This window comes from Scomber scombrus, chromosome 23 (assembly GCF_963691925.1).
Source record: "Scomber scombrus chromosome 23, fScoSco1.1, whole genome shotgun sequence".
Classification (NCBI taxonomy): Eukaryota; Metazoa; Chordata; class Actinopteri; order Scombriformes; family Scombridae; genus Scomber; species Scomber scombrus.
In genome coordinates, this window is record NC_084992.1 from 22398816 (window position 1) to 22424298 (window position 25483).

At 38.9% G+C, this 25483-nt stretch overlaps 2 protein-coding genes across 4 annotated transcripts in view; both read right to left on the reverse strand.

Moving 5' to 3' along the window:
• Positions 1–12091, reverse strand: part of map4k2 (mitogen-activated protein kinase kinase kinase kinase 2) — a 42627-nt gene extending 30536 nt beyond the window's left edge. For both annotated transcript variants that reach the window (XM_062444664.1, XM_062444663.1), the window contains exon 1: positions 11724–12091. In XM_062444664.1, coding sequence (XP_062300648.1) covers positions 11724–11816 — 93 coding nt within the window. In that variant the 5' untranslated portion in view covers positions 11817–12091. The remainder of the gene's footprint in view (positions 1–11723) is intronic.
• Positions 12092–14079: 1988 nt separating this feature from the next.
• On the reverse strand, positions 14080–25301 carry men1 (multiple endocrine neoplasia I). 2 transcript variants are annotated; one of them, XM_062444712.1, is made up of 10 exons: positions 25209–25301; positions 23140–23622; positions 22832–23040; positions 22508–22636; positions 21315–21355; positions 21105–21192; positions 20722–20858; positions 17379–17523; positions 15789–15962; positions 14080–15313 (listed from the first exon to the last, which is right to left on the reverse strand). In XM_062444712.1, the coding sequence occupies exons 2-10, from the start codon at positions 23573–23575 to the stop codon at positions 14786–14788; spliced, it is 1887 nt and encodes a 628-aa protein (XP_062300696.1). In that variant the 5' UTR covers positions 23576–23622; positions 25209–25301; the 3' UTR covers positions 14080–14785. The 2 variants fall into 2 exon arrangements, with proteins under 2 accessions (XP_062300696.1, XP_062300697.1); XM_062444713.1 differs by lacking the exon at positions 25209–25301 and adding an exon at positions 24464–24536.
• Between the last annotated feature and the right edge of the window lie 182 nt (positions 25302–25483).

A 25483-nucleotide genomic window follows, 5' to 3' on the forward strand; every position in this document is an offset into this window, starting at 1 on the left:
GCCAAATTATGTAAGCGTGTTGTGTTTTGCACAACATTGCAATGAAATATGGTTTTACCTTACTGAACGCAGCACTCACACAGGACATGCCGGTTGATTCTCAGTGAGGACCAGCCTCTAAGATGCAGGAACGATTGAACAAGTTTAAACCAGGCTGCGAAGATCACATTTATTCAGAGTGATTACGTTCAGAGTACAGGCAGGAGGATTTTTGGTGTTAGTTCGTAAGTTTGTTGGCAGCCAAACTGTCAAAAATGTCTTTTAAGTGGCACACATTCTGCACACTTTAAGAACTTCAGGATCCACACTTTGTGAATTTTTTCTTTCTGAATGACACATGCCTTCAAATGGAGTGCAAACATGGCCGTACACGGCAAATGCGTAGTTACTCACGCACAAAAACTGACAAAATTGTGCACATTGGAACACGTACGTACTTGCTTACGAACATGAACTTATAATTTGAGTTTAATGTCTGTGCCGTGTCAAACACCTGGTCATTCCCATATGGGATTGACCAGGTCTGAGGCAAAAGTTGCCCACTTTGTCGTTGTGTATCATCCATATTTACAAAATCTACATCTATTGTTATCTTACTAAACAAAGTATTACACTGTTCCCATTAAAACAGCAAAACAGAACTCAGCCAGCACATTGAATGAATCATCTTATAAACACACATTTATGCATACTTTCTCATGAATGCACACTGAATCATGGACACACACCTACTCACAAACACGCACTTACCGAGATGTGCTTACTCACAGCAAACACTTCATCACAAACCTACTGATGATCATGCACTTATTCACAAATCCAACATTTACAAAGCTGCACCTGTGTACTAACTAGGCACACATACTCATAAAACCTCTTACAAACCCATACTTATTCATAAACATGCACTCACTCACAAATGTGCACCTACAAACACACGCTTACTAATTACAGCACGCTTACAATCATGCACTTCATCATGTTCAGGTGGCTTTTATGACGTTTAAACAAACAAGGAAACCGGTGTGTGTGTGTGTGTGTGTGTGTGTGTGTGTGTGTGTGTGTGTGTGTGTGTGTGTGTGTGTGTGTGTGTGTGTGTGTGTGTAAATATGGTTTGCAAATCAGATGTGTAAGCACCTCTAAAAAAAAAAAAAAAGCGACATTTCAGAGTATACATATTTCTTGCATGGGGCCCATTGTTTGTTTAATCTTTCATCCACAAAATGTTCCTGCCATAGTGCCTGAAGACATAAAGTCTTAGTTGGAGCCCTGCCATCTGCCTGACTTATCAAGATTAAAGAAAAACCTGGGCATATATCCAACAGTTCAGCATCCTATCTTGAAAATGAAGGATGTATAATTAGTTTAGCCTTCTGTCTCACCTTGGCTCTGACCTCGTATTGATTGCACTGCATGAGCTAATAGTATCAGCAAAAAGGGGTCTCTTAGACAAGCCCCAGGTGGCTAAAAGTCACATTCGATTTACTGCAGTAATTCTGCACTACACTATTTTCCTTAGACTGTGCGAGCAATACTACCTTACTGCACAATTAAGGTTATTCTCTACTTTCTTCTCATGACACCTCCAGTCAACCTGCAGAGCAGACAGGGGGTGCTCAGGGTAACACACGTGATATATGTACCCATGCTGTGGTAGAGTGTACTATTGTGGTTTTGAAAGCCAGACTGATGTACCTTCACACAGCTGGTAGAAAGCTGCTCTAAGCATATTGTCTTTTGCACCACATTACAGGAAGAAATGGTGGATGGAAATGTTTGCATTACTGATTTCAGCACCCACATAGAACGTGCTCAGTGATGCCCAGCGAAGGCCAGACTCTAAGATACACGAATGACTGGACACATTGTATGAATTTACAGCAGGGCCCCGGTGATCACATTTATTCTGAATGATGATTTGAGTAAGTCAGTTGGTACGAGGCCAAGCTGGTCAATGTCAGATGGCTGACACGGCAACCAATCACACTAGAATTCATTATCTAGACTCTGTGATGATTCACAGCTAATTCAAAGGCTCGTATTGTCAAAACTTCTGATTGGCCAATCGGGAGAAGTTTCACAAATAGTGGTAATTGTGCAATGACAGAAAAAAAAGACGCAGCAGAGAGAAAGAGAGAGAGAGAGAGAGAGAGAGAGAGAGAGAGAGAGAGAGAGAGAGAGAGAGAGAGAGAGAGAGAGAGAGAGAGAGAGAGAGAGAGAGAGAACTGGGAAATTCAAGTCTTTGAATTGTCTCAGTAAACTTTCATCCAGAACTACATTGATCAAGTATTTCCAGTCTTCTAGTACTGTAGTGTAGCTCACCTCTCAGGCCACTGCAATTCAAGACACTCTAGTTTACAGGTTTATATATACACATACTGAATGGTCGCAGCGCTTATGTGAGGTGAGCACATACAGCTACGGTAACACCCAAGGGACAAACGTGTGTCAGTCAGTCATCATCCGCAGTGCTTAAAGCTGCTCAATGTTGTCACGCAGCACACGAGTACGTTTTTACCACAGTTTAAGGTTGTTATGCTATTTTATATCACCGGCAGCTCGTCTGATAGCATATAAAACTAAATATAGTATTTGTTAGTGTCAGACTTTAGAGTGCGAGTGTATATAGCTATTTCCTGGAGGTAGCATGTACCAGTTTAGACGTGTTATATCAAACCCACATATGACACAATTATATGAACACTGTCAGTGTGGTGGTAAAGTGGTTTTATTTCATGTATCATCATAAAAAATGATCATAGTTCATTTACTACTTTAGTCTCATAAAGTGTGACATGGGGCCTGACATGGGGTAAGGGTGGGGGGGTGTATCTCCAGGTGTGTTTTGGTGAGCAGGTCTGAGTCAAAAATGTTTCGCCCCCCCCCCTCCACACCTGAATGATAATATTGCGATATTACAGTTATTGCAACAGGCCTTTAAAATGATTCTGACAGGAATCACAGTCACAGTCATTGTGACACACACACACACACACACACACACACACACACACACATACACACACACACACACACACACACCAGAGACACCATATTTTTATGATTTCAGTTACATACACATACAGTGTACCAAGGTTTTTTTTTTCTTTTCTGCTGCATTGTTTCTGTATTGCCCTTATTTTAATGTATGTGATGTGTTCTCATTAAGTCTGATTGCTACATATAATATTGCTGTTACTGTTTTAATGTATTTTATGTATTTTATGTATTTTAAAGAGTACGATTTAGACCTGCTCTATGTGTAAGTATTTAGGCTACTTCTTCATTACAGCTACAATGTTAGCAAGACAAAAAAATCAATATCCAACTAGCTAGTCATGTAAAGGATATCAACTACATACTATATGATTAGGAATTTACAATTCAATCTGTTCATTTTACAATGTTCTAAATCCAATATCTCACACTGTAAAAAATTTTATTCTCCTGTTTTATCTCTTATTCTATTCTAGCTTCCTTTTATTTCCAATTGAACACTTTTAATCATATTTAAATGTCTTTTTATTTGCCATGTGTTTGCCCGTCTTGATGCATTTTGTTTTTAAAGCACTTTTAAATTGCCTCGTTGTTTAAAATGTGCTATAATAAATACAGTCGTCTTACTTTTGAACTCTCTGATGCAATGTTTAGAGAGAGCTTTCAAACGTTCTGACATTGAAATATTTCATACTTCAGTCAAAACTAAGTGAAAGTAGAACTAGTTCAGGTCAGGATCAACCTGTGACCAACAGTACAAACATGATGGTTGATGTTGTTTCAAGGCGGTCATACTATATTTTTAACTCTGTCAATTCTTCGTGGGAACATCAGTCATCCCATTCACTGACTGCACTTACGTCAGACCTGCAGTTTTTTTTCAGTCTGCCGATCCACAACAAACGAGGCATCCACCAATGGGATAAGCAGGTCGCCTCAACACAACCTGTGGCTTCGCTGCATTCACTTCCTGTTTTCTTTCCTGTTCTACCACAGAGCTTCCTGTGACTACGGTGATAGTAACGTCTGAGAAAACGCTTTTTTACACGACGAAGCCCGAAATAACAGCCCGTCAATGTCAAAGGTAGCTTCACAGCCTCAGGCCAAACTGTTCATTCTGCATCATGATACATAAAACCATTTCCTTCTGAATGCAGATAAAAAAGCATGCTGTGTTCTCTACATAGATTAAGGCCTAATTTAGATCTATCAGACAAGTTGTAAAGCAGGCATAGCTGGTTTCTTTACTTCTCGTGAGCAGTAGAATGAGCTGTAAACACAATTTTGGCAAATGATCATCCCGTGAAGTTGTTATGGAGATCGTTTTAGCCGACAGTTTCCTGTTTATACATCAAGCAGAAATTGAGCTACTGCATTCATTTGGAGTCACCTTTCCAGATTTAAGCTCAATATTGATTTTCCTGTGAGCTCAGGTTTGGTGTCCATCAACTACTGACATAAATATCTGTCTCAGATATTGAGAGTTCATCAGAGCTAAAAACAGCTGCTAGAAAGCCTACACTATGTACTAATATTGTTTCATTTCTAATATGACCCTGTGGCTAAACCAGCATTCATAGTTTTTATCTAATAGTTGATCTTACAGTAAGGAGAGATCAGCATTAGTTTTTATTCATATATAAAGCTTTGTTACAGTTACTGCCTCCTGAAATATCATCTCTCAAAACATATTCACAGATACCCATATATCACTCATAAGGTCAATATCGGCCGGTAATATCGGCTGACTGATATGTCTGTCGGGTTCTAGTCAGAACCGAAAAAGGAAAAATGTCTTTCTCTTATAATGCACCTTACACTATAAAAAATCTGCAAAAGGCCTTAAAATGAGATTTTTTTTAACCATCAATACAACTGTTCAAAAGCCTTATCTCACACCTTGTTTTATTTGATTGTAACTGATTTTAACTTCACTATATCTTAATTCTTTAACTGTATTTCATTAACTTGTATTTTTAAACTTCATTGTTTTATTTTGTATTATTTTATTTTTCCTAATATTTTCTTTTCTTTCACCTGATCTTGTTTTGTGTGCTGTTGTGTTGCTGTTAATGTTTCTCGACAGCGTTGTAAAGGAGGGTTCCTCTTCAATGGTCATTCTGAGTCAAATAAAGGTTAATAATAATAATAAATAAAGGTTAATAATAATAATAAATAAAGGTTAATAATAATAATAAATAAAGGTTAAGAATAATAATAAATAAAGGTTAATAATAATAATAATAATAAATAAAGGTTAATAATAATAATAATAAATAAAGGTTAAGAATAATAATAATAATAATTAATAAAGGTTAAGAATAATAATAAATAAAGTTTAATAATAATAATAATAAATAAAGGTTAATAATAATAATAAATAAAGGTTAATAATAATAATAAATAAAGGTTAATAATAATAATAAATAAAGGTTAAGAATAATAATAAATAAAGGTTAATAATAATAATAATAAATAAAGGTTAATAATAATAATAAATAAAGGTTAAGAATAATAATAAATAAAGGTTAATAATAATAATAATAAATAAAGGTTAATAATAATAATAATAAATAAAGGTTAATAATAATAATAATAATAATAATAATAATAATAATAATAATAATAATAATAATAATAATAATAATAAATAAAGGTTAATAATTCCAGATATGAACTTCTCTTTTATTTCTGTTGCCAATGATAGTGATGGTCAACAGTGCATTAATAACACAACTCTCAAAAAAATTACACTCTTATCGCAATGCTGGTATTTATTACTGCATTTACCAATGTTCATGTTCTCACAACACGATTAGAACTAATATCATATGACTGCGGGACAAAGTGCAAATCATGAGATCAGTAAAGCATTCTCACTACTTTAAAAGTGCAACATTGAACAGAACTTCCCATAAAGTCACACAGACAGCCTCATCAACATCTTCATCAGGACATCTCAAACATAACTCTGTTCAATACTTTACAATACCACTAGTCTAAACTTCTACACATGATGTACTAAACTGTGGATGGCATATGCTACATTACCACTGGTGAAATAACCAAAGCATGGGGTTAAACTGACTGCAAACATAACCAATGCCTCTGTAAACACAGCCTGCTTTTTTAGTCATACAGAACTGCAGACACTTGCCAAATGTGACCAATCACTAGCATGGAGACATTTCTGTTTATATGAGTTCCTTACTCATTCACATAGCCCAAGTGATAGGCTGTCACATAGATAAGTAATATGTCATTTGGCTAAGAAGAAAGCAGCAAACTTGAATATGCATTTATTCAGATGTTTATTTACAGTCATTGTATGCACAGCCCTGCTTTCTGCCTGTAAAGTAACACCAGTATTATAATAATAGAATTAAATGGAATCATGAAATGTTCTTTCCCATTTCAGTTTTAACATAGAGAAGCACACTATGCCGACATGATAAACATGAAGATACGTACCAGCTTGATTTTTGCCAACACAGGAAATGTAGTGCCAGTGTAGTGTAGTGTGTGTGTGTGTGTGTGTGTGTGTGTGTGTGTGTGTGTGTGTGTGTGTGTGTGTGTGTGTGTGTGTGTGTGTGTGTGTGTGTGTAAGAGAGAGAACCAGAGCGATAGACAGTGTTCATAACTTTGCAGTGATTTGTAGCTCTGCATTGCCACAATCTGTTTCCATGAAATTTTGCATTGGAAACTTCTATTAAAATCTCAATAGAAATATCAGTTTGTCAGCGTTCTGCTTAATAAAATAATGTTTGATCTGTCCAAATAACACTGAGCAAAGATTAGTTTATCTAAAGATTAAACAGACAATTTGGGGAAAACCATTTCAGAGGAAAATGAATAAATATTGACTCATATATTAAGGTGATATTGTTTTGGCACACTCCACATACTTGACTGTACTGAGTTAGGATTGATCCACAGTCTTAAAAAAGAGAAAAAACGTCACTTCCTCAGCACAAAATATGCAGAGTGAGATGTAAAGTATGAATACACATTCTAAACTGCATTGACAGCAGCACTTTATAATCCAGACTTTGTAATCCACTCTCACGTCTATGAAATCATGCAGCTGGCAACTCTTCAGCTTCTATTACGACACCAATGAAAAGAAACACAATAAGCGAAATGAGCCGCCGTTTCTTCTCACAGCTAAAATCCAAAAGAATCATGGACGAGCCCCCAGCTGAACAGTACAGCGGCCACACAAAGGCCCCAATCTGTCCTCGGTGATCCTTTGACACATGATAAATCTGTGATTCATCAGAATCACAGAACAAAGCTTTCATTCTAAGTCTTTAATTTCTACCAACATTCAATAGTCATGCAGGAAGAGACTAATCATAGAGGGCACTGAAAAAAAAACCCTATGCTGGCAGTGATCTCACTATCAAGTTCATGCGAGCAGAAAAACAACCACCACAGAATCTTAATCTGTAAAGCAGTGTATGAGAAGATATGTTCGACAACTTTATGTCACACTAAGTTTCACACGTTATGCTCCTCAGCAACAAGTGTGGTTGCTAGACTGCAGAAAGCACAGACACACACCGGCCTGCTTTACTGTACTCATCACTTTAATCTCTTTAAAATCCCATTAAACGACATATAATACACCGTCTGTTTTTACTACGCTTTGTTAAAGTTGAAATATGTTCCAAACCTTGTGTTTTGGTAGAGCTTTCTTCTTTGTTTGTCCATATTTTGATACTATTTTGATACCAAGTCTGCCTTCGCATGACTAATCAACTCCTTCCTGATGTGAAAGGATACATCTGTTTTCATCCTCATGCCAAAAAATCCCATAAAAAGAGCAGAAACAATGTGTTTGTCTTGCCTCTCCATACTTCCTGACATCCCTAACCTGTCTGTGACTCTCAGCTCACTGACGTAAATCTTAAAAAACAGCTCACAAATATATTGGTTCATTTTTTTAAAAGCTTCACTAACTGAATAAAACAGCTGGTCACTGTAGTTTTTACTAAATGTTACTAAAACAGGAGAAAATAGTGCATTTGTATGGGACTACTTTCAGCAGTGGATGAATCCACATTTTGTGTTTTAGTACAGTATAGAGTATTTCTGGAAGCAGGATGGTGTGTGTGGGACTGAGTCAAGATAAATTACAGTGTGTGAGTTCACAGTGATGAAAGAACATGTCACTGGTGTGTTTTTAATAGTTTATCAGAATATCACCTCTGATACAAAAGTTAGCTCATTGTTCATTTCACCGATACCGCTGTGACATCACTCGGCTGAAGTGTGAGACCACTTGAGGACAGGAACGGTATCCAGTCAGATCTGCAGGAGGTCATGGATCCAAACTAATCACAGGGTTGAAACAGATGAGCAGAGTTTCCTCTCAATAATAGCCTTTTGAATGAGAGTCCATTGAAAGCCCACGCAGTCACGTGACCAGAGGTTTCACCAAACCCGCCAACAGCAGCAGTGGGAGGTGATAATGTGCTATTGTCTGTTATTGTATGTGGTGCTGCTTCCCCATTCACAGCACACACACACAGCATGTTACAGTAATACACAGATACTGCAGAATACTAATATAAACACTGAATATCGCTCATATCAATATAGGGATGGGCGATATGGACAAAATCAAACATCATGATATTTTTAACCAAACACCTCAATATCGATATTGAGATAATATTGTAGGGAGGCCTATTTGATAAATAATCATCAGTAATGTGGATATAATGACTAAGAGGGTAAAGGCAAATAATAGGAAAGCAAGAACAGTCTGGAAAGTTTGGAAAATGACATCACTTTACTATAATGCAGCCTTTAAAACCAGGAACACTTATGTTGTATCACGATATTACAATAGTCCTTTTTCCATTAAGGAAGTTCCAGGTAAAATTTAGGAGGAGGGAACTTTACAGGAAAGTCCTCTCACTCAGTCCTCTCAGCTCTCAGCTCACCTTAAAAAGGACCCACTGGACTCTGGAGGTGACCGAATCATTCTGCTACAGTTTCAATCGTTGCGTTCTTCTGCTGAGTTTGAGTTTTTCCCACCAGGGATTTTTGGAGGCCACATGGAGTACATACCCAGAGCAGGTTCCTGGTCACGTTCCCGTAAAATTACCCCGAAGTTCCTGCAGTGGAATCGGCCCTAATATCCAAAATCTAAGACGATATCTAGACTAATATGACGATATCGATATAATATCAATATATAACCCAGACCTATATCAATATGTAATCACTTCTTTGGTTTAAATTTTAATCTGCAGTCAATCAAACAGTGTCGATGGTACTGAGATTACTGTACACATCAAACAGCAGGCACACAAAGTTAGCAACTAGCTGGTGAACATAGCAGAGGTTTTAGCAGCTGAAGAATCTGATAGCTTTCTAAGGAGATGGTGGAGACCCAAAACAGCTAAAAGGAGAGTGAATATTGGACAAACACAACTCCACAGTAATGCTAATGTTGCTCTGCACATGCTGGATGTGTATGTAGACAACTGTTTTCTGATATATTAGCCAGCTTGTTTTGTTCTCCCTAAGTGGCCCCAAAAATCACTTCAAGTTGGAGTTTTCCAGGTTGTATTTACACATAAGACTCCACCCTGCTACATGTACATAAATGAAGAATTATTAGTGGGCATTTGGATTTATGAGATGGACAACTGAAGTCTAGAATAAATCGATCCATTCAACTTGCTCTCACGAAAAGTCTCAAAAGTCAAAGCTTCAGCAACACTTGTAGTGTAGAACAACTTCATTAATAGACCAACGCATTTCAGCTTGCGGCCTTCATCAGGTCATCATGAAACACAATACAAGCAGTGTTTAAATAGGGTAGAAAAAAACAGAAACAATTGAAGTCACATGACCATATATCCAACCCATTTTGGTAGATACTCCATTGGCTGATACATGTCTGGATGCACATGATTGGTTATTGTTTGTATATTTTCTTTGTATTGTGTTTCATGATGACCTGATGAAGGAGGCAAGGAGACTTTTTTTCTCTTCTCTGTGCACCTTGGAAGTAGGTGAAGTTGTGCCAGATACCTTTACTCTGCTTCCAGCAACAACAAAAGAGGCAACTTATTCTGAGAGTTTATGAACACAACAGTTAAGCTGAGGTTTGATCCTGTAATGCAGGAGTTTCACCTGAACAGCTGACAAGAGGAAGTACAGAACTCTCCACCAGCATCACCGAAACACCAAATGAGGCAACATCTTCCACACACCATCACATTACTTACACGCTGCTACTTTCATTTCTCATGTGTGCTGTATGTACTGTAGCAGAGGCAGGTGTCACAGCCTGTCACTGCACTGATTGAATGTTCAGAACGGAGACGACGCATAACCGAAACCGCCGCGAATAAACCGAAAACACTTCACTTCCTATGCAACGCATGCTCTCTCGTGGGAAGAGATCTTTAGTCAGTAACAGAGACGGCTGTAAAACAAGTTTTTATCTGTAAAGAATTCAGCTGGGATTTGCCATTATGAGAAAAGTTACAGATGAGTGGGATCCTCTGTTTCTAGTCTGCGGGGTAAAAAAAAAAAAAAGCAAAGAAACAATACAAATTCTTGTGTTGCCTCTGCAGGATGCACAAGGCACCGGGGCGGGTTAACGGCACAGGATGTTTGCATCCTGACGCTCAAATCACCAAGAATGCAACACTTTTACACTTAAACACATGTCTAAATATAGAGTGACTAATGATTATATTCATCAATTCAGTTTGATTAAACTGCTGAGTATTTTCTCAATGAAAAACATGAAAATATGCACCTTTAAGGAAGCTGGAACCAGAATTGTTGCCATTTTTTTGCTCCAAAAATCGCTTTAACGATCATCACAATCGTTGCCAATTCATTTTCTGCTGATAAATGAATCAACAAATCACCTCTCATGAGTGTGTTATAATAATATTGGTGAATGGAAGCGCAGGACACACCTACTCATTCAAGAATGTTTCTTTATTTATATGGCAACACGCCATCCCATCTGGTTTGTGCGTAATGAGACAATCATATGTTTCTCTACAGGACATGAACACTTCTTTTTTTATTAGTTATAGTTTGAATGTCTCTGGTAAAACATATATATGTGTAAAAACTCTTGAATGAGTAGTCCAAACTTTTGACTGGTTCTGTTCTGTGGATTTGTTGTCTGGATTTAAATAATAACAGAATGGTTATTTTGATCTATAAACTGTTGATTTTTGAAAAAGAATCCATATATCACATTGAATATCCCCACATCAAATAACTTTGTGTGTTGTGCACCTCTATGAAACAATATAAACCTGTGGCACAGTGATGCAACAGCCTGTCAGTGTGGCTGATAACAGAGCAGCTGATGCTCTGTGATGGTTGGAAGGTTAAATGACACAAGCAGCTTTGGATCAACTCTAACCCTTACATGAATTATTACACCTTTTACTTGTTTATTTCATATTGTGATTATTAATTGAAACACTGTTTTGTGTAATCAGGAGGAGGAAATACAAAATAAAGCTGCAGGTGATTATAATAATCATGTAAAAGCTATCACAGGTCACTCTGACACTTCTCCAAAACACAGCTTCACCTTGATGGCAGGAAGTGAAACAACATTTTTTGCTAATGTTGAACGTCCCAGCTTTTTCTGTGTGCATGTGTGTGTGTGTGTGAGTATGAGTGTGTGTGTGTGTGTCGCGGTGAAAACACCAGGAAATGTTCTCACTCACCTTGAACACATCTCCATAGGTGCCGCACCCAATTCGGTGGATTAACTGGTAGTCCTCTAAAGGGTCCAGGAATGACACCCCTATCGTGTCCATGTTTGGAGACACCTCTGGGTGCTGTGTGTGTGTGTGAGCCTCTGGCGGGCTTTCTACTCACGCATCCCAGCTGTTGTTGTCGGAGGAGAGAACAGCAGCAGCACTCTGATTCACTCACTGATTAATGGGAGCTGATTGGATCCGACTAATTGCCGGTGTATCGATCAGCCTGGCAGACAAACACACACACACACACACACATACACACACATTCACACACACGGATACACACACATACACAAGTCCACGGTCACTGACACTGACACACAACAGCGTCTGTGAGCAAGAAGTCCCGAGTGGTGCTGCTGGAGTCAAATCACGCATGAGCAGACGCTGCACACTGTAAAAAATACCAAGAGTTTCCCCTCTGTTAAACTGCTGTTTCCTCTGTTTCCTCTTCGTTTCTGCTCTTGTTTTTGTTCAATTATTTTCTGCCAGGAAAAATAAAAGTGAGGAAAGTTAGGACTGATAAAAGAAAAAAAACTAAAATACTGACTTAAATCATCATTATGAGAGAGCCCAATGAGTTCAAATGTTGAATCAAAATCAAAATTGATGAACAAATGAGACAAAAACTGAGAAAAGTCTAAATGAAGTGTATGTCAAAATGTTTGACTTATTAAATTGCACTTTATTGATTTGAGTCTTGTACGGTGCCAACTATTCATTCATTCATTTATTTAGTATTTCAAATGTCTTAACTTGTATTGCTCGTTGTTCTTGTAACAATGACATAAAGTACTTTGAACTTTGAACTTCACTCGGCTCATCATTTAGATTTCAAAACAGGAAAAATCTCAACTTTTTGTCATTTAGCATCTGAAGTCGTATTGACTTTGAATCATACTTTTTTTTTATTTGGGCCTAGGAAGTCATGATTGTGATATAACTGAAAACATAAAAAAGCTTCAGTATCACGTTATAACATGAAAGTTGTGGCTGGTCTGAGGCAGAGACTGTCTCTATATACCATGACGTCATGACATGGTCCACTGTTGGTGTGTGCGTGTGAGCCTCTATCTTATCACAGCACAATGTGTCTCAACCCAAACATGAACTACACTAAAATCATGTAAAAGAGCCACATTCATGTCCGTTCTCCACACACAGTTTCCTCATTCAGATATGAGTATGACGTTATAACGTGACAAGTGTTACGTTGTAACGTGATAAGTTTCACGTTACCTCGTTATAACGTGACACTAATGCTTTTTGCTTTTTCTGGCTTGGCAGCAATACACTCCGTAGCTTCTATGGAAAATATGGACTTTTTGTTTCAGTTTATATTTTAGTATAACTTTTTTTTTTAAGGTCAGCACTTTTATTATTTAATAACATAGACAGAATCTCATAATTTTGGCCATAACAGTCAAAATCGTGACAATATTAATTTCAGAGTAGAAATGTCCGCTGTGTAATAACACTGAGCCAATCAGATTTACACTTTCAAATGTTGGCTTTGGGCTTGTATCTAGATCTGATCTTAAATATCATTTTGTTGACTTACAAAGTCAAAGTCTCTCCTTATAATATTTCACCTCATCATCTGTGATTTAAAAAGTCAGACTTATTTATTCTATTATTATTTATCCACTTATTATTTTTTAATTACTTCTAATAGAGATGAAGAAAACAAGGGCATGTGATAAGATAATTGGTCAATATTATAAAATACCATATAACATTTATTTAAACTATATTTTAGCAATTACTTACATTTCTTTTTAGATTTCCTGTTAGAATAGTCTTCCATACTATTGGTTATATTTCATTACCATTGTCTTAACCATGACATTTTAAATGTTCTTTGTTTTGTTTTTTAATCCTGGTAATTAGTTTGTTTTGTGTTCACATTTATTAAGACAATAAAACCAAATGAGTGCAGTACTCATTGATGTTTGACCCATCAGGAGGCTGCTGTGTCCTCAGTCTACATCACTGCTAAAGCGCTTACATAATATAAACATCTAAGTGAAGTTTCATTTCAATTATTATCAGCTACAGTCTCTCTTCCTCCTTTATGATCTAGATTTCACATTAAATTGTTACAGATGGGCTGCAGTTGCCTCTATGAGCTCATCCACAGGAAGCAGATCTCCTTTGATTTCCTGCATTACACAGAAAACAACATGTAGTACCTCCTGTTGTTCCACCAGAGCTCAGCTTGACATTTTTTTTTACAGTGTACAACCTCTTCTTGCAGATCCATCACCTGTGAGCCTTCCTCCTCATACATCTAAGACACATCATCACATCTTCTTCTCATCAGGTCTTTATTACTTGCAGATACAAAAAACAAAACAAGAACAAAAACCACAAAGTCATCAAGCAGATAGGATGTAGCAGGGCCACCTAATGTGGCTCTACTCAACAGTGCATGGTCTTTCTGGTCTTCTCTAATCATTAGAAACAGGCCTAGCTCAGCTATCCTTTAAACTAAAGGCCACCTACTTTAGAAAAGAACAAAGGCAAAGTAAGGCAACATAGAGCTAGCAAGAAAGAAGCTGTCAATAGAGCAGAAGTGGACAATGTTACACAGTAACTATCCTAAATGACTCACTTCCAAGGCTTCAGTCATGAACAGGTTCCTAACGGTACAATTTGATATTTACACATCTGTACGTTGAATTCTGGTCATCATTACTTTGGCTTCAAACATCCACATGAAAATCTGTGTAGTTAACGGTCAGTGTGCAACTGGATGCCTGTAAAACTAACTCATCATCAATGAATGCTTACAATCGATTTCAGGATGCAGCCTCCAGGAAAGCTGCGGGATTCTGGCCTGATATGGAACTGATATGTGATGCTTAACTCAAGATCATCTGTGCAAGTCAAATATATTGCTAGGAACTGTGAGGATGTTGACTGAGAGGGACTTCTGGATGAAAACACTGGTAAAAAGGTTGAGAAATAAAAGCGAGGTGTGTTCACAGTATGTCTCACAGAGTCTAAAACAATCTGAATGTCTAGAGTGATTTGCGCTGCCTCTTCATGAAGGACATGGAGTAATCCCCTGCAGGCGTGCTCTTCTGCCTCTTCATCTGCACCTGTGACTGAGCAGTGAGCTGCAGCTTGATGGCGCTGGAGTTCACCTTGGCTGCACACAGCAGCTCCTTCATCCCCTTCATCTTCTCGCTCTGAAAGGCGACCACGGGGCCGGTCGAGGAGGGGGACGCCTGCTGCTGGGGCGAGGGCGAGGAGTCTGGGCTGGGGGATTTGGGTTTTCCTTCTGCGTCGCTGCCCCGCAAACTCTGGGAGGAGCGGCGGCGGCCCCCTCCTTCTCCCACCTTCTTGGGCTGGGGTGCTGAGGCTGCTGCTGCTGCAGTTTGGGAGGATGGGGAGGAGGGATCAGCAGGGGGGGAGGAACCCTGCTCGTCTAGCTTGGACTCCCTCCTGGGGCCTCGTCTGCGGCCCTCTCTGAGGTCCTCACTGGACTGGTCATCATCATCCTGAGCCTCCAGCTCTTTGATGATGATGGACACTTTCTGACGCACCTTTGGAATCAGCACACACATTTAAGCTACACGTTTGGAAATTCGACTTTCGTCCATTTATATGTACAGAATATAGACAAACATTTTTGCCATGATCCCTCTAATGTAGTTATCAAACACTTGTGACAAAGACATGTAATGGAGGTATGATATTTACAGTTAAAACATTGATACAAAATCAATAAACAAAACACTGAAAAAAAATGCTGCCTATATAACATATATCATCACATTGGACAACATATTGACTGATACCCATATATCTGTGATATCAGCCAATAATCGGGCTTTAATCTCCATATAATATAAACTAACAGCATCACATGTCCAATAATAAAAAAGGTTTCATGTGATGAACTAGTTTTGTAGCTTTTATTGATTATTTGTTGTAAATGTGTAAATGATGCAATAACATGAAGCCTGACTCCTGCACACTGTCCTCCACTTCAAAGAGGAGCTATTTTAGTTTTCTCACCTGTGCATCAAAGCGGCTTAGAGACTGGACCAGGTAGGTGGCCCAGCCCACATGAAGGACCGGTGTGGGACTGCCCTCCTCCCATTTGCAGATGCCGTCATAGAAGCGCAGCAGGTGGGCAAAGCATTCCGGGTCCTGGAGTGCTGAGAGGGCTGCTGCTTGCTTGGGGTGCTCCTGAAGAAACACAGCGTGGAGAGTGAAGGTCAGAGTTTAAAATAAGTCAGAGGGAACACATCTGGTTTGAAAAAGAGCAGTGTGGACTTTTCTAGCTTCAATCTTGACAGAAAGTAAATGAAAGGCTCTTATTTGATATCACATGGACTTAAATTAAATGCGTCATACTGTCATAAAGCTCTTTCAAACTCCACATTGAAACTGCAGTTCCACAATAATCTGCTCTGATGGTTTTTGTTTGGTTTTAGTCTCATGACAAGCTTTAAAAAACTGAAGTAATCCTGTGTCCATGGTAACAAGTAACCTTTAGAATTCTTTGCACAGCTCTCAGTTGATCAGTCTCTTCTATCTGCAGATTCACTTCTGTGCTTATTCACAGATGGAAACAAACCTGAAACATTTGTTCTATGAGTGAAATGTAATCATTACATTAAACACATCCTTCAAGCCTTCACAGGTACAAAACCTACATTCATGCATTATCTCAAATTAAACCTTTACTATGATATTTTTATTACCATTTTCTGCTCAGCACTCACACACAAAGCTGTGGAACTCCTCGAGGAACATTACTTGCATCTTTTAATATTACTTATAAATAAAGGTTTCATTGAATGAGCTGTATTTGGAGTAATAGTTTATTGGAGGCAGGTGCACAGCTTGAACAGAAATGAGAAGACTAATAAGACTCTTGCTCCTCAGACAGGGTTTAGAACATTGTTCTGATGATATTAAAGATATGATTCATAGATGTTGGCCATGTTCTCATCTAGCTGGATATGTAAGTTATATGTTGTATTATGTATGTAAAATGATGGGATTATTTTATTTATTTCAAAATAAAAGACAATCCAGCCTACAGGTTGAAAGGTTATCTAACTCCTCTGCAGAGTGATGATAATGAGAACATTTATTAACAGCAGGTGTAAAAATAAAGGCCTGTGGTTGGATGTTATTATCCACACACATCACAGCTCTATACCAGGTGAAGATGGGCTCTTAAAAGTTTCTGAAGGATCTGAGTCGACAGCATCTTTTGTATTCCACACATTCTGACAAAACCTGGCTCCTACATTACCCACAATGCAACTCTACCGCCAACAATTTGTTTGGACAGTCAGGTGTGTTCTCACCAGGTAAAAGCAGGATTTGACTGTTGTAGTGAGGTTTCTTCCTGTTAAAAGGGCTGTTAGAAGTGCTGCTCATGTGGGAATGTTGGGAATGTTGGGTCTCTTTAAATTCATTTAAAGAATACAGTCTAGACCTGCTCTATGTGTAAAGAGCCTTGAGTTAACGTTTAATGTGATTTGGCCCTATAGAAATAAAAAATGAATTAATAGATAAGCAGAAAATGTGATGTGAGAGTTTTACACACTCTATTAACCTCCTCCTCTTCCTCTAACTGGGAATTCCTACCTTATCAGCTCCTTCTCCTCCCTCTCCTCCCTCCCCGGTGCTCTCTGCAGCAGCGGCCGTCTCCTTCAGCAGAGTGGGGATCACGTCGTTGGCGATGTCAAAGAACTCCTTGTAGATCTCCTCGTCCTCACGGAAGTAGTTATACCTGCGGGAGAAGGAGGCAGAAGAGGACTTTTAGGATCAGAGGAGAGAAAACCTCAATGTAATCCACAGAATAAGTGTTAGATTAGGATGTGGTTTACTTCATGTACTCTGTGTGTTCATACAGTCATTCCAACGTGTTAAGACCATTTTCTCAACCATTTAATGCCTTCTACAGTGTAATGTGGACCTGGATCTTATTGAAGCATTCCAACAGTCCAGACATGACAAGAAGTGACCTCTGCTGCTGCTTAATCTACAAATAATCCACTGTTGTGACCTCTCACACATTTCCCCTTTGTAAATGATGCACGGAGGGAAAGGCTGAAAGTGTAGAACAATGGGGGGGGGGGGGGGGGGGCAGGAAAGGGAAGCTGATAGATGGAGAGGGAATGTGTCGTCTGGCTGTATTTTTAGGTTCTGCTGCTGCTGGTGAACAGTGTGTTTAAAGGGGAGGAGAGAGTTGAGGATGTGGAGCTGCTGGACTCTTCCTGACTCCACCGCCGCACCCTCTCCAAACTCACTGGGTGCTGGACTTGTTTGTGGTGGATGTGTCACTATGAGAGGAACTGCCACATATTCAAGAGAGGAAGACTCAACCAAAGAAGTAATTCACGTGTCATATCGTGTCACTTTAATACTTCTGTTTTAAGAAAAGATGCCTGATTAATTCTTAGTATTCACTGTTTTGAATAAGCATCAGTTTGCTTCTGCTGCCATCTTGTGGTGGTCTGGTGTGATAAGTGATGCAGCTGGTGGAGGCATTCATTTTGGATGATTCTAGGTGTCTCGAAACAGTATTTACAGTCACTTTCAGACATGGAATACTCAACTTTAGACTTTTAGGTGTCTGTCACTCAATTTTCTGTCATTTGTGCTCTTGTTGGACAGCTGATAGTATAGTTAAATGTCATGAGGAGAGAGACAGGAAGGGGCATGAAACATAATAAAGGTTTCTAGAAGTTTCTGTTTGTATGTTATCTTCTTTAGTCCTCTATGACAGTAAACTGAGTATCTTTGTATTGTGGACAATGGAAGACATTTGAGAATGTCATCTTGAGTTTTGGGAAACATTGATTATTTTATGGATCAAACAACTAACATATTAATCAAGAAAGTAAGTGACAAATAAATTGATGATGACAATAATATGTTAAGATTGCATCATAGATGAAACAATACAGCTTACTTGCTGGTTGGCTATTTTCAGTTCAGCGGTGTAATTTAAATACATATTTTTTTCTCACTTTAAAATATGTGCAATAACTATATCAGAGTCAGGTTTATTATCATTCTGACAACTCCAATATTACTCTTGTACATAATGTTACTTTTTAAAAACTATATATTTTTTTACTACTATTGTTTTTATTGCTTGTGTACTTACTGATTTATTGTTCTTTACTCTTTTTATTGATGTTCTATTTTTACTATGCATTTACTGCTGCAATAATGTTCATTTCCCCACAGCGAGACTAATAAAAGATGATCTTATCTTAGTTGCAGAAAATACTACAGAGGAAGAATGGCATTGATGAACATTTTTTCTTTGCTTGGACTGATTACGAGCTGGAACTATTACTGAAAGTAGCACATGATTATAATGTTTGTTTTCTTCTGGAAAAGGGTCATGTGATATGATGAATCAGAGAGGGACACATCATGACTGATAAGACCCAATAAAGAAGTGAACATGGATGTATGTGTCATTGTTTCCAAAAGTCTCAGTTTCCACTCGTTCAAACTAAAACACAATCCCATTATCCCCAATTCATTTATTAATCTTCCAAACTACAGTGTGGTTAACAGACACTTCAAAAGTCTGTTTTAGGAGTTTGAAAATACTGGATGATACATGTTAATACAGTAGAGCCCGACAGATATATCAGTCAGCTGATATTATCAGTTGATATTGGGCTATCACAGATATATCAGTATCGGCCTATATGTTGTCGGATATATTTTAATTTTTTTGCTTTATGTAGGCAGTCTTTTCTTTGTTTGATCCTTTTTCTTAAATCAAGTTATATACCAGTGTTTCCCCTATGTACATTCAGCAGCGGCGCTGTGAAAAAGAATGCTTGAAGTAACGTGACGTTAACTATGTTGATCACTTGCTCGACTGCGCGTGTGCACAAAAAAATGATCGGTTTTCTATCCCTACTGCGCGTCATATCAATGATATAATGTCACTGTGTGGATCATTAACCTTGTTGCAGTGTGCTCCCTGGTTATAGTTAGTGAACTATCAGCTTCTACCTGCTCAGATCTCACAGTCAGCAGTAAGAAAAGGAGGAGAGCAGCAGCTAGTAGCTATGTATGGAAGCCTAATGATGGAAAAAGTAAAACTGGTTACTACAAAATAAACCATTATTATTATTCATCTTTTATTTACAGAAAACACCTCTTTTTGTGTAGCATACATGTGTATGTTATTTTGTTAAAGCTATCAGACATGAACATTTAGTTGTTTTGTTTAAATTATTATTTATAATTTAATATTACTTTAACAACTCAGGGACTATTTTTTATGTGATTAATCGAAAAAATAATCGACTGATTAATCGATTATCAAAATAATCATTAGTTGCAGCCCTATTATTTTTAAAAAAATGTTTCCCGGGGGAGCATACCGCTGGACCCCCCTAGTGTTGCTAGGTTACCGACACACAGCACCGCTGCTACAAACATTTCTAGGGGAAACACTGTATACTTATATTTACACAAGTTAATATGTATATACATAAAGATGTTTTTGGGGTTGTTTTTTATTGATAGTTATTTATAATGATTAAATTCCCAGTGAAGTTTACAGTTTCAGTTCACTGATGTCATTCTTTACAGTAAAGTTTACTGTTAAACAGTAAAATATCACAGCCTACATCTTAGTAACCTCATTTCACATTCCATTACAAAAAATGTGTGATTATTATTACAGCCAATATATCGATATCAGACTTTTTTAACTCCCTAATATCTGTATTGGCTCCAAAAATCCAGTATCAATTGGGCTCTAAAATGAAACAAAAGTTATGTGTTTTAAAACTGAACTGTATTATTGTAGATGTAGTCTGAGAATGCAGTGTTTATCATTCCAATCTGAAAATATGACCTGACAAGTTCCATTTAAAGGAATGATAGTGGTACTGTTCTTTGTTGTTAACCTGTAACACACTGCTATGTAAAAACAGTATGGACTCACTCCTGCATGACCTGAGCTGCCTTGGCCCAGGCCCTCAGAGCATCCCGCACTTCTCTGTGCCTGTAGTGGAAACCAGCCAAGTACATGTAGGGGTAGATGTGCTCGTTGTTGTAGTACTTCTGAGCAGAACCCACAGCCTGAGAGAGAGAAAGATTGAGAGAGAGGGAGAGAGTACAAAGGAGGGGAAAAAAATCCCTTCTTATTAATATATCCTGATGTGAGAAGAAATGCAACACAGATGGATCGTCTACAACCAGTACAGTTATTTATTAGTCAGTTTCGGTGTCGTTGACAATAAATAAAAGGTTTTAAATGGGTGTTTCCTCTTGATAATAGGAATAGTCCAACATCGGAAGCTGCTGAAGCTGTCTCTAAAAACTTACCTGGAGGTGGATTTTCAGTGGGTCCTCTTTGCCTGGAATTGGATCCTGGTCCTCAAGGTCTGCCAAAGTGCCCATGGCCATTGGATACCTGGTCCACAGGACAGAGCAGAATGGTGTGGACTTCAATACAAACTCTTTGAAGTGGGCAAGCAGGCAGTGACGCAAAGGTTTACATTACAGTTTCTACTAAGTTCATCAAAACACACGCACCTGTCCAGGTCACCTCGTTCATACAGCAACCAGAGGAGTCTCTGTTTGAATAAAACACACATCATCAACAAACATCCAACAAAGATAAAGAGGTTAGCAGTCAGTGTCTGTCTCCACTTTTATAATATAGCAGTATTATCTGCCTGAGACTTTACTAGTGATGCTTAAACAAATGGAACTGCTCAAACAAGCTAACATCTGTTTGGCCAGACATGTTTTTTTCCCGATAGTGGAGGTCTGAGCCAAGCTGTAAGCAACCACCAGCTTTTCCACAGGCCTGCATGCCAAGGTCAAAGTGTGTTGGTTTGCTCTCACAGGAAGACCCACTGTATGCAGCTCTTTGTTTTATTGGCTTCTTCTACTATTCCTCACTGTGATATTTAAACCTGATCTGCTGCGTGTGTCCATAACTGTGTCTATAATGCTTTTAATGTGAAGCAGCAGCAGGAAACGTCAGGTTCAGATTAGCAGTAATGTAACACAGCTCCAGTATGGCTGAAACTGATCAGTAAACAGCAAAATAAAGTCACACTGCTGTCATGCAGACTGTAAATGTTGACAAAAGACTGTCACTCACAAACAGCAGATACGTTTTAAAGCCTGACAGAGCTCTTGCACACACATTGGACAAAAGTATGGTGTTTGTTTGATTAAGGATCAAAATGAACATGCAAGTAATGGATCTCATGTTGGAAATCACAATTTGAATGTTGCAGTGAGCTCCAGAAACACAGGAAGGAAACTAAACTCCAAAGCACAACTACAAAGTGGGCAGTGCAGGAAACATGTGTTGGAGTCTTGTAAGTCTTAGGTGATGTGTGTGTGTTTCTATCATTTTCCAAACAAAGAAAAACTGTTCTTATCTAGGATACTAAGTTTCCTAACTGCAGAAAAATGTCACTGTATCACTTTTCAATGAGTTTTAAAGTGCATGTTTGAAAGGAATACATTCTACAAATATTTTTGGGAATCATGACTGTGTAAGATGAAAGGAAAAAAAGTTGATTACAAAATAAAATGCATTTCTAAACACCATACTGTATAACAAAAAGATAATGGGACTTTATGCACAAGCATTTATGTTACATCAGTGGATCAGAATTTTTAAATCAATCCCACTTCTTTGACATCTGTTGTGTTAACTTAAGATATGTAACATTCCTCTGCAGGCTGAGTGGTAGGTAGATGTTCACCTGCTGTAGCTGCAGGAGCTCTGAGCTGTCAGTGTGCAGGTCCAGTGACGGGTTGATGGCACAAACCATAAAGGCCACCTCCATGTTTCTGTCACACTTCATATAGGAGCCCTTCAGATACAGCCAACTCTAAGGATGACACACACACACACACACACACACACACACACACACACACACACACACACACACACACACACACACACACACACACACACACGACAGGTTTACAGCCATGTGGAAACTTCAACATATGTATATTGTTCCTGATCTTGAATGATGTATCGGTTTCTTACTGTTAAGAAAGCTGAAGATAGATCTCACCTTCTCACTGACTCCTGCTGTCACTGTCTGTCCTCGTCGGTCTTCGTTACCCTTTCCGTGCCAGGTGACCTCGGCCGTCTCTTCACCGTTTTTACTGAAGATGACCCAGGCGTGGTCCTCGGACAACGCCAGGTGGACATCCTTCAGACCCAGGACCTGGCAGGCAGCCACCACCGCAAACGCCACCCCAGAGCTGTCCAGTTTGGTACCTGGTTCAGATTTGACAAATATTTATTTTAGATCACTTGATGTTTGATTTGATTAAAGGCAATGAAAAACATTTCTTTCTAATATTTGAAATGTGGTACCAGTGATGAGACTGAAGAGGGACTGGATGTGGGCCCGGTCCTTGAAGTATGAGCGACTGAGACTGTTCCAGATCACATCTGACACTTTCTTCACCAGCTCCCTGCTGGACCCTGCAGCAGTCCTGCGGTACTGGGACAGGTCCACCGCCCCCCGGATTTGTGCTGTGAAGCGCTCGTACAGTGCAGAGATCATGGCCAGCTCCACTGTGGGAAAGCACGAGTTGGGACAGTCCGGCTCCAGTGGTTCAAACCGTACCCCTGGAACATTTATGGGGATGACCCGGTTCACGGCCAGGAAGTGCTCGACAAAGCCCAGGACCAGGGAGAGAAGGGCCAGGTCGGGTTCAGACTTGCGGAGCTCAGCATCAAAGAGCTGAACCACACCGTCAATCCCCCGCAGGGGAAAGTGCTTCTTCTGGGCTGAATGTAAACCCATGATGTCCTCAGTCAGTCACTGCTCAGATGTTCTCCTCACCTGCAGTACTGAAGAGACAGAGCAGTCAGTTCAACTCCACATAAAAAGAGGCTGCTATTATTTCTATTGTTAACAAATGCCATTAAAATACCAAAAACAACAATATGTTAGTGCATCTCTCACTACTTTCAGGCTTGTTTTACACTGTGTCTGTGGCCTCACATGTGCTTCCTAATCAAGTTCATCTTTAAAAAACAGCTCACAAATGTACTGTATCATTTTATTTTTAAAAAGACAAAAACAACTGGTTATTGTAGTTTTTAGCAACCAAAACGTGCATTAGTTGGGGACTACATTCAGCAGTGGATGAATATGTATTTGGTGTTCTAGTGAGGATTTCTGGCAGCAGGACAGTGTGTGTGGAACTGAGTCAAAATAAACTAGTGTGTGTGTGTGTGTGTGTATAGTAATGAAGGAACAGTGCAACAGTGTCTCACTGACTTGTTTTTAAAAGTTTCTGGACAACAACAGATCTCCATGACACAAAGGAATAAACACAAAATACTTCAATAATCAATGATTGGTTTTGCTCCTGTCATGAGACTTACAATTATTTACAAGTAAATATAGAATATTGTCAGTAATATGTTGTAAGTGCATAAAAGGCTGGTCACAGAACATTCAGTAAACAAATTAAATGAGTTTTGCTTAAGAAAGACTGCTATGTTTGACTTAGTTATGGTTACTTTTAAAAACGGTATCACTCTTTGCTGTATGAGTTTCTTATGTTCCTCTCAGCTTATCGTCACAGATTATAATAAACAGCTTTAAAACCTAATAAAGACTGTTTGCTTATATAAGTAACACACAAGCTCCTCTAGATAAGCACAGTAACAGCTCTTGTCATACATCTAATCGCGCTGGTAGACTCTCCTGTTGTGTGAGGACCTGTAGGGATTGATTAACACGCAGTTTATAATCCTGACGACACTCATTCCTCCCGTTTCATGAACACTGCAGCAGGATAAACAAATAAAAACAAAAGTGTCCCTCAGCTGAGCGGCTGAGCTCGTTGTGTAACGCGGTTGCATCAATGCCGCTAACATGGCTATATGGCGCTGTGGTGGGCGGGGCACTCCCGCTGCTTAGCATGAACGTAGTAACGCTATCTGTTAGAGCGTTATGATAGAAACTAATAACGCTACCGCTAAATGCGTCCGCCACACAACACCTAACGTTACGTACTTACTATCAGTACACACAGAACACTCCGCTACGTTAATTCATTTGCTAGCCAGAGTGGCAGACGTATGCTAACTAGCTAACTTTACTAAGTTAGGTTAACGTTAGCTGCCTACTTAGGCTGGCCATCGCTGTTAGGTAGCTGAATAAACACCATGTTGTGTAAATGAGTGAGATAGAGTGATGGAACAACGTTGAGACCAACAGCATGAGAGCCGCTGGATGAATGACTGTTGTGGTCTGAAGCAGCTAACGAGCTAACGAGCTGCTAGTTAGCTAAACTCACCACTTATGGGAAACGTTTATCCACTAAATACTACCGCGAAATATATCGCTTCAATATGCCACAACACCGAGTCACTATAGCCTCGTATCGACGCCAAATGGGACCAATGTGTACGAGATTACGTACCAGTTTTCTCACAGCCTCAGCCACATGTTTTTGTTTGTGTCCCCCTTCTTTTGCCGCGCAGTTCAGTCTGCCAGACAGTCACTCGGGGTGTGTAACCAATCTCTACAATGCGTAATGACGTAGATTTCATAACGGTTTGTAGGTGGCAGTCAAGCGCAGCTAAGCAGCGATAGCCCCATCCCTATGCTTGTGAATCTAAACCACTACGCACAGTGTTTCCTGTCATGCATGCTGGGAAATGTAGTTCATAAAATGTGAATTTGTGTACCCCATCA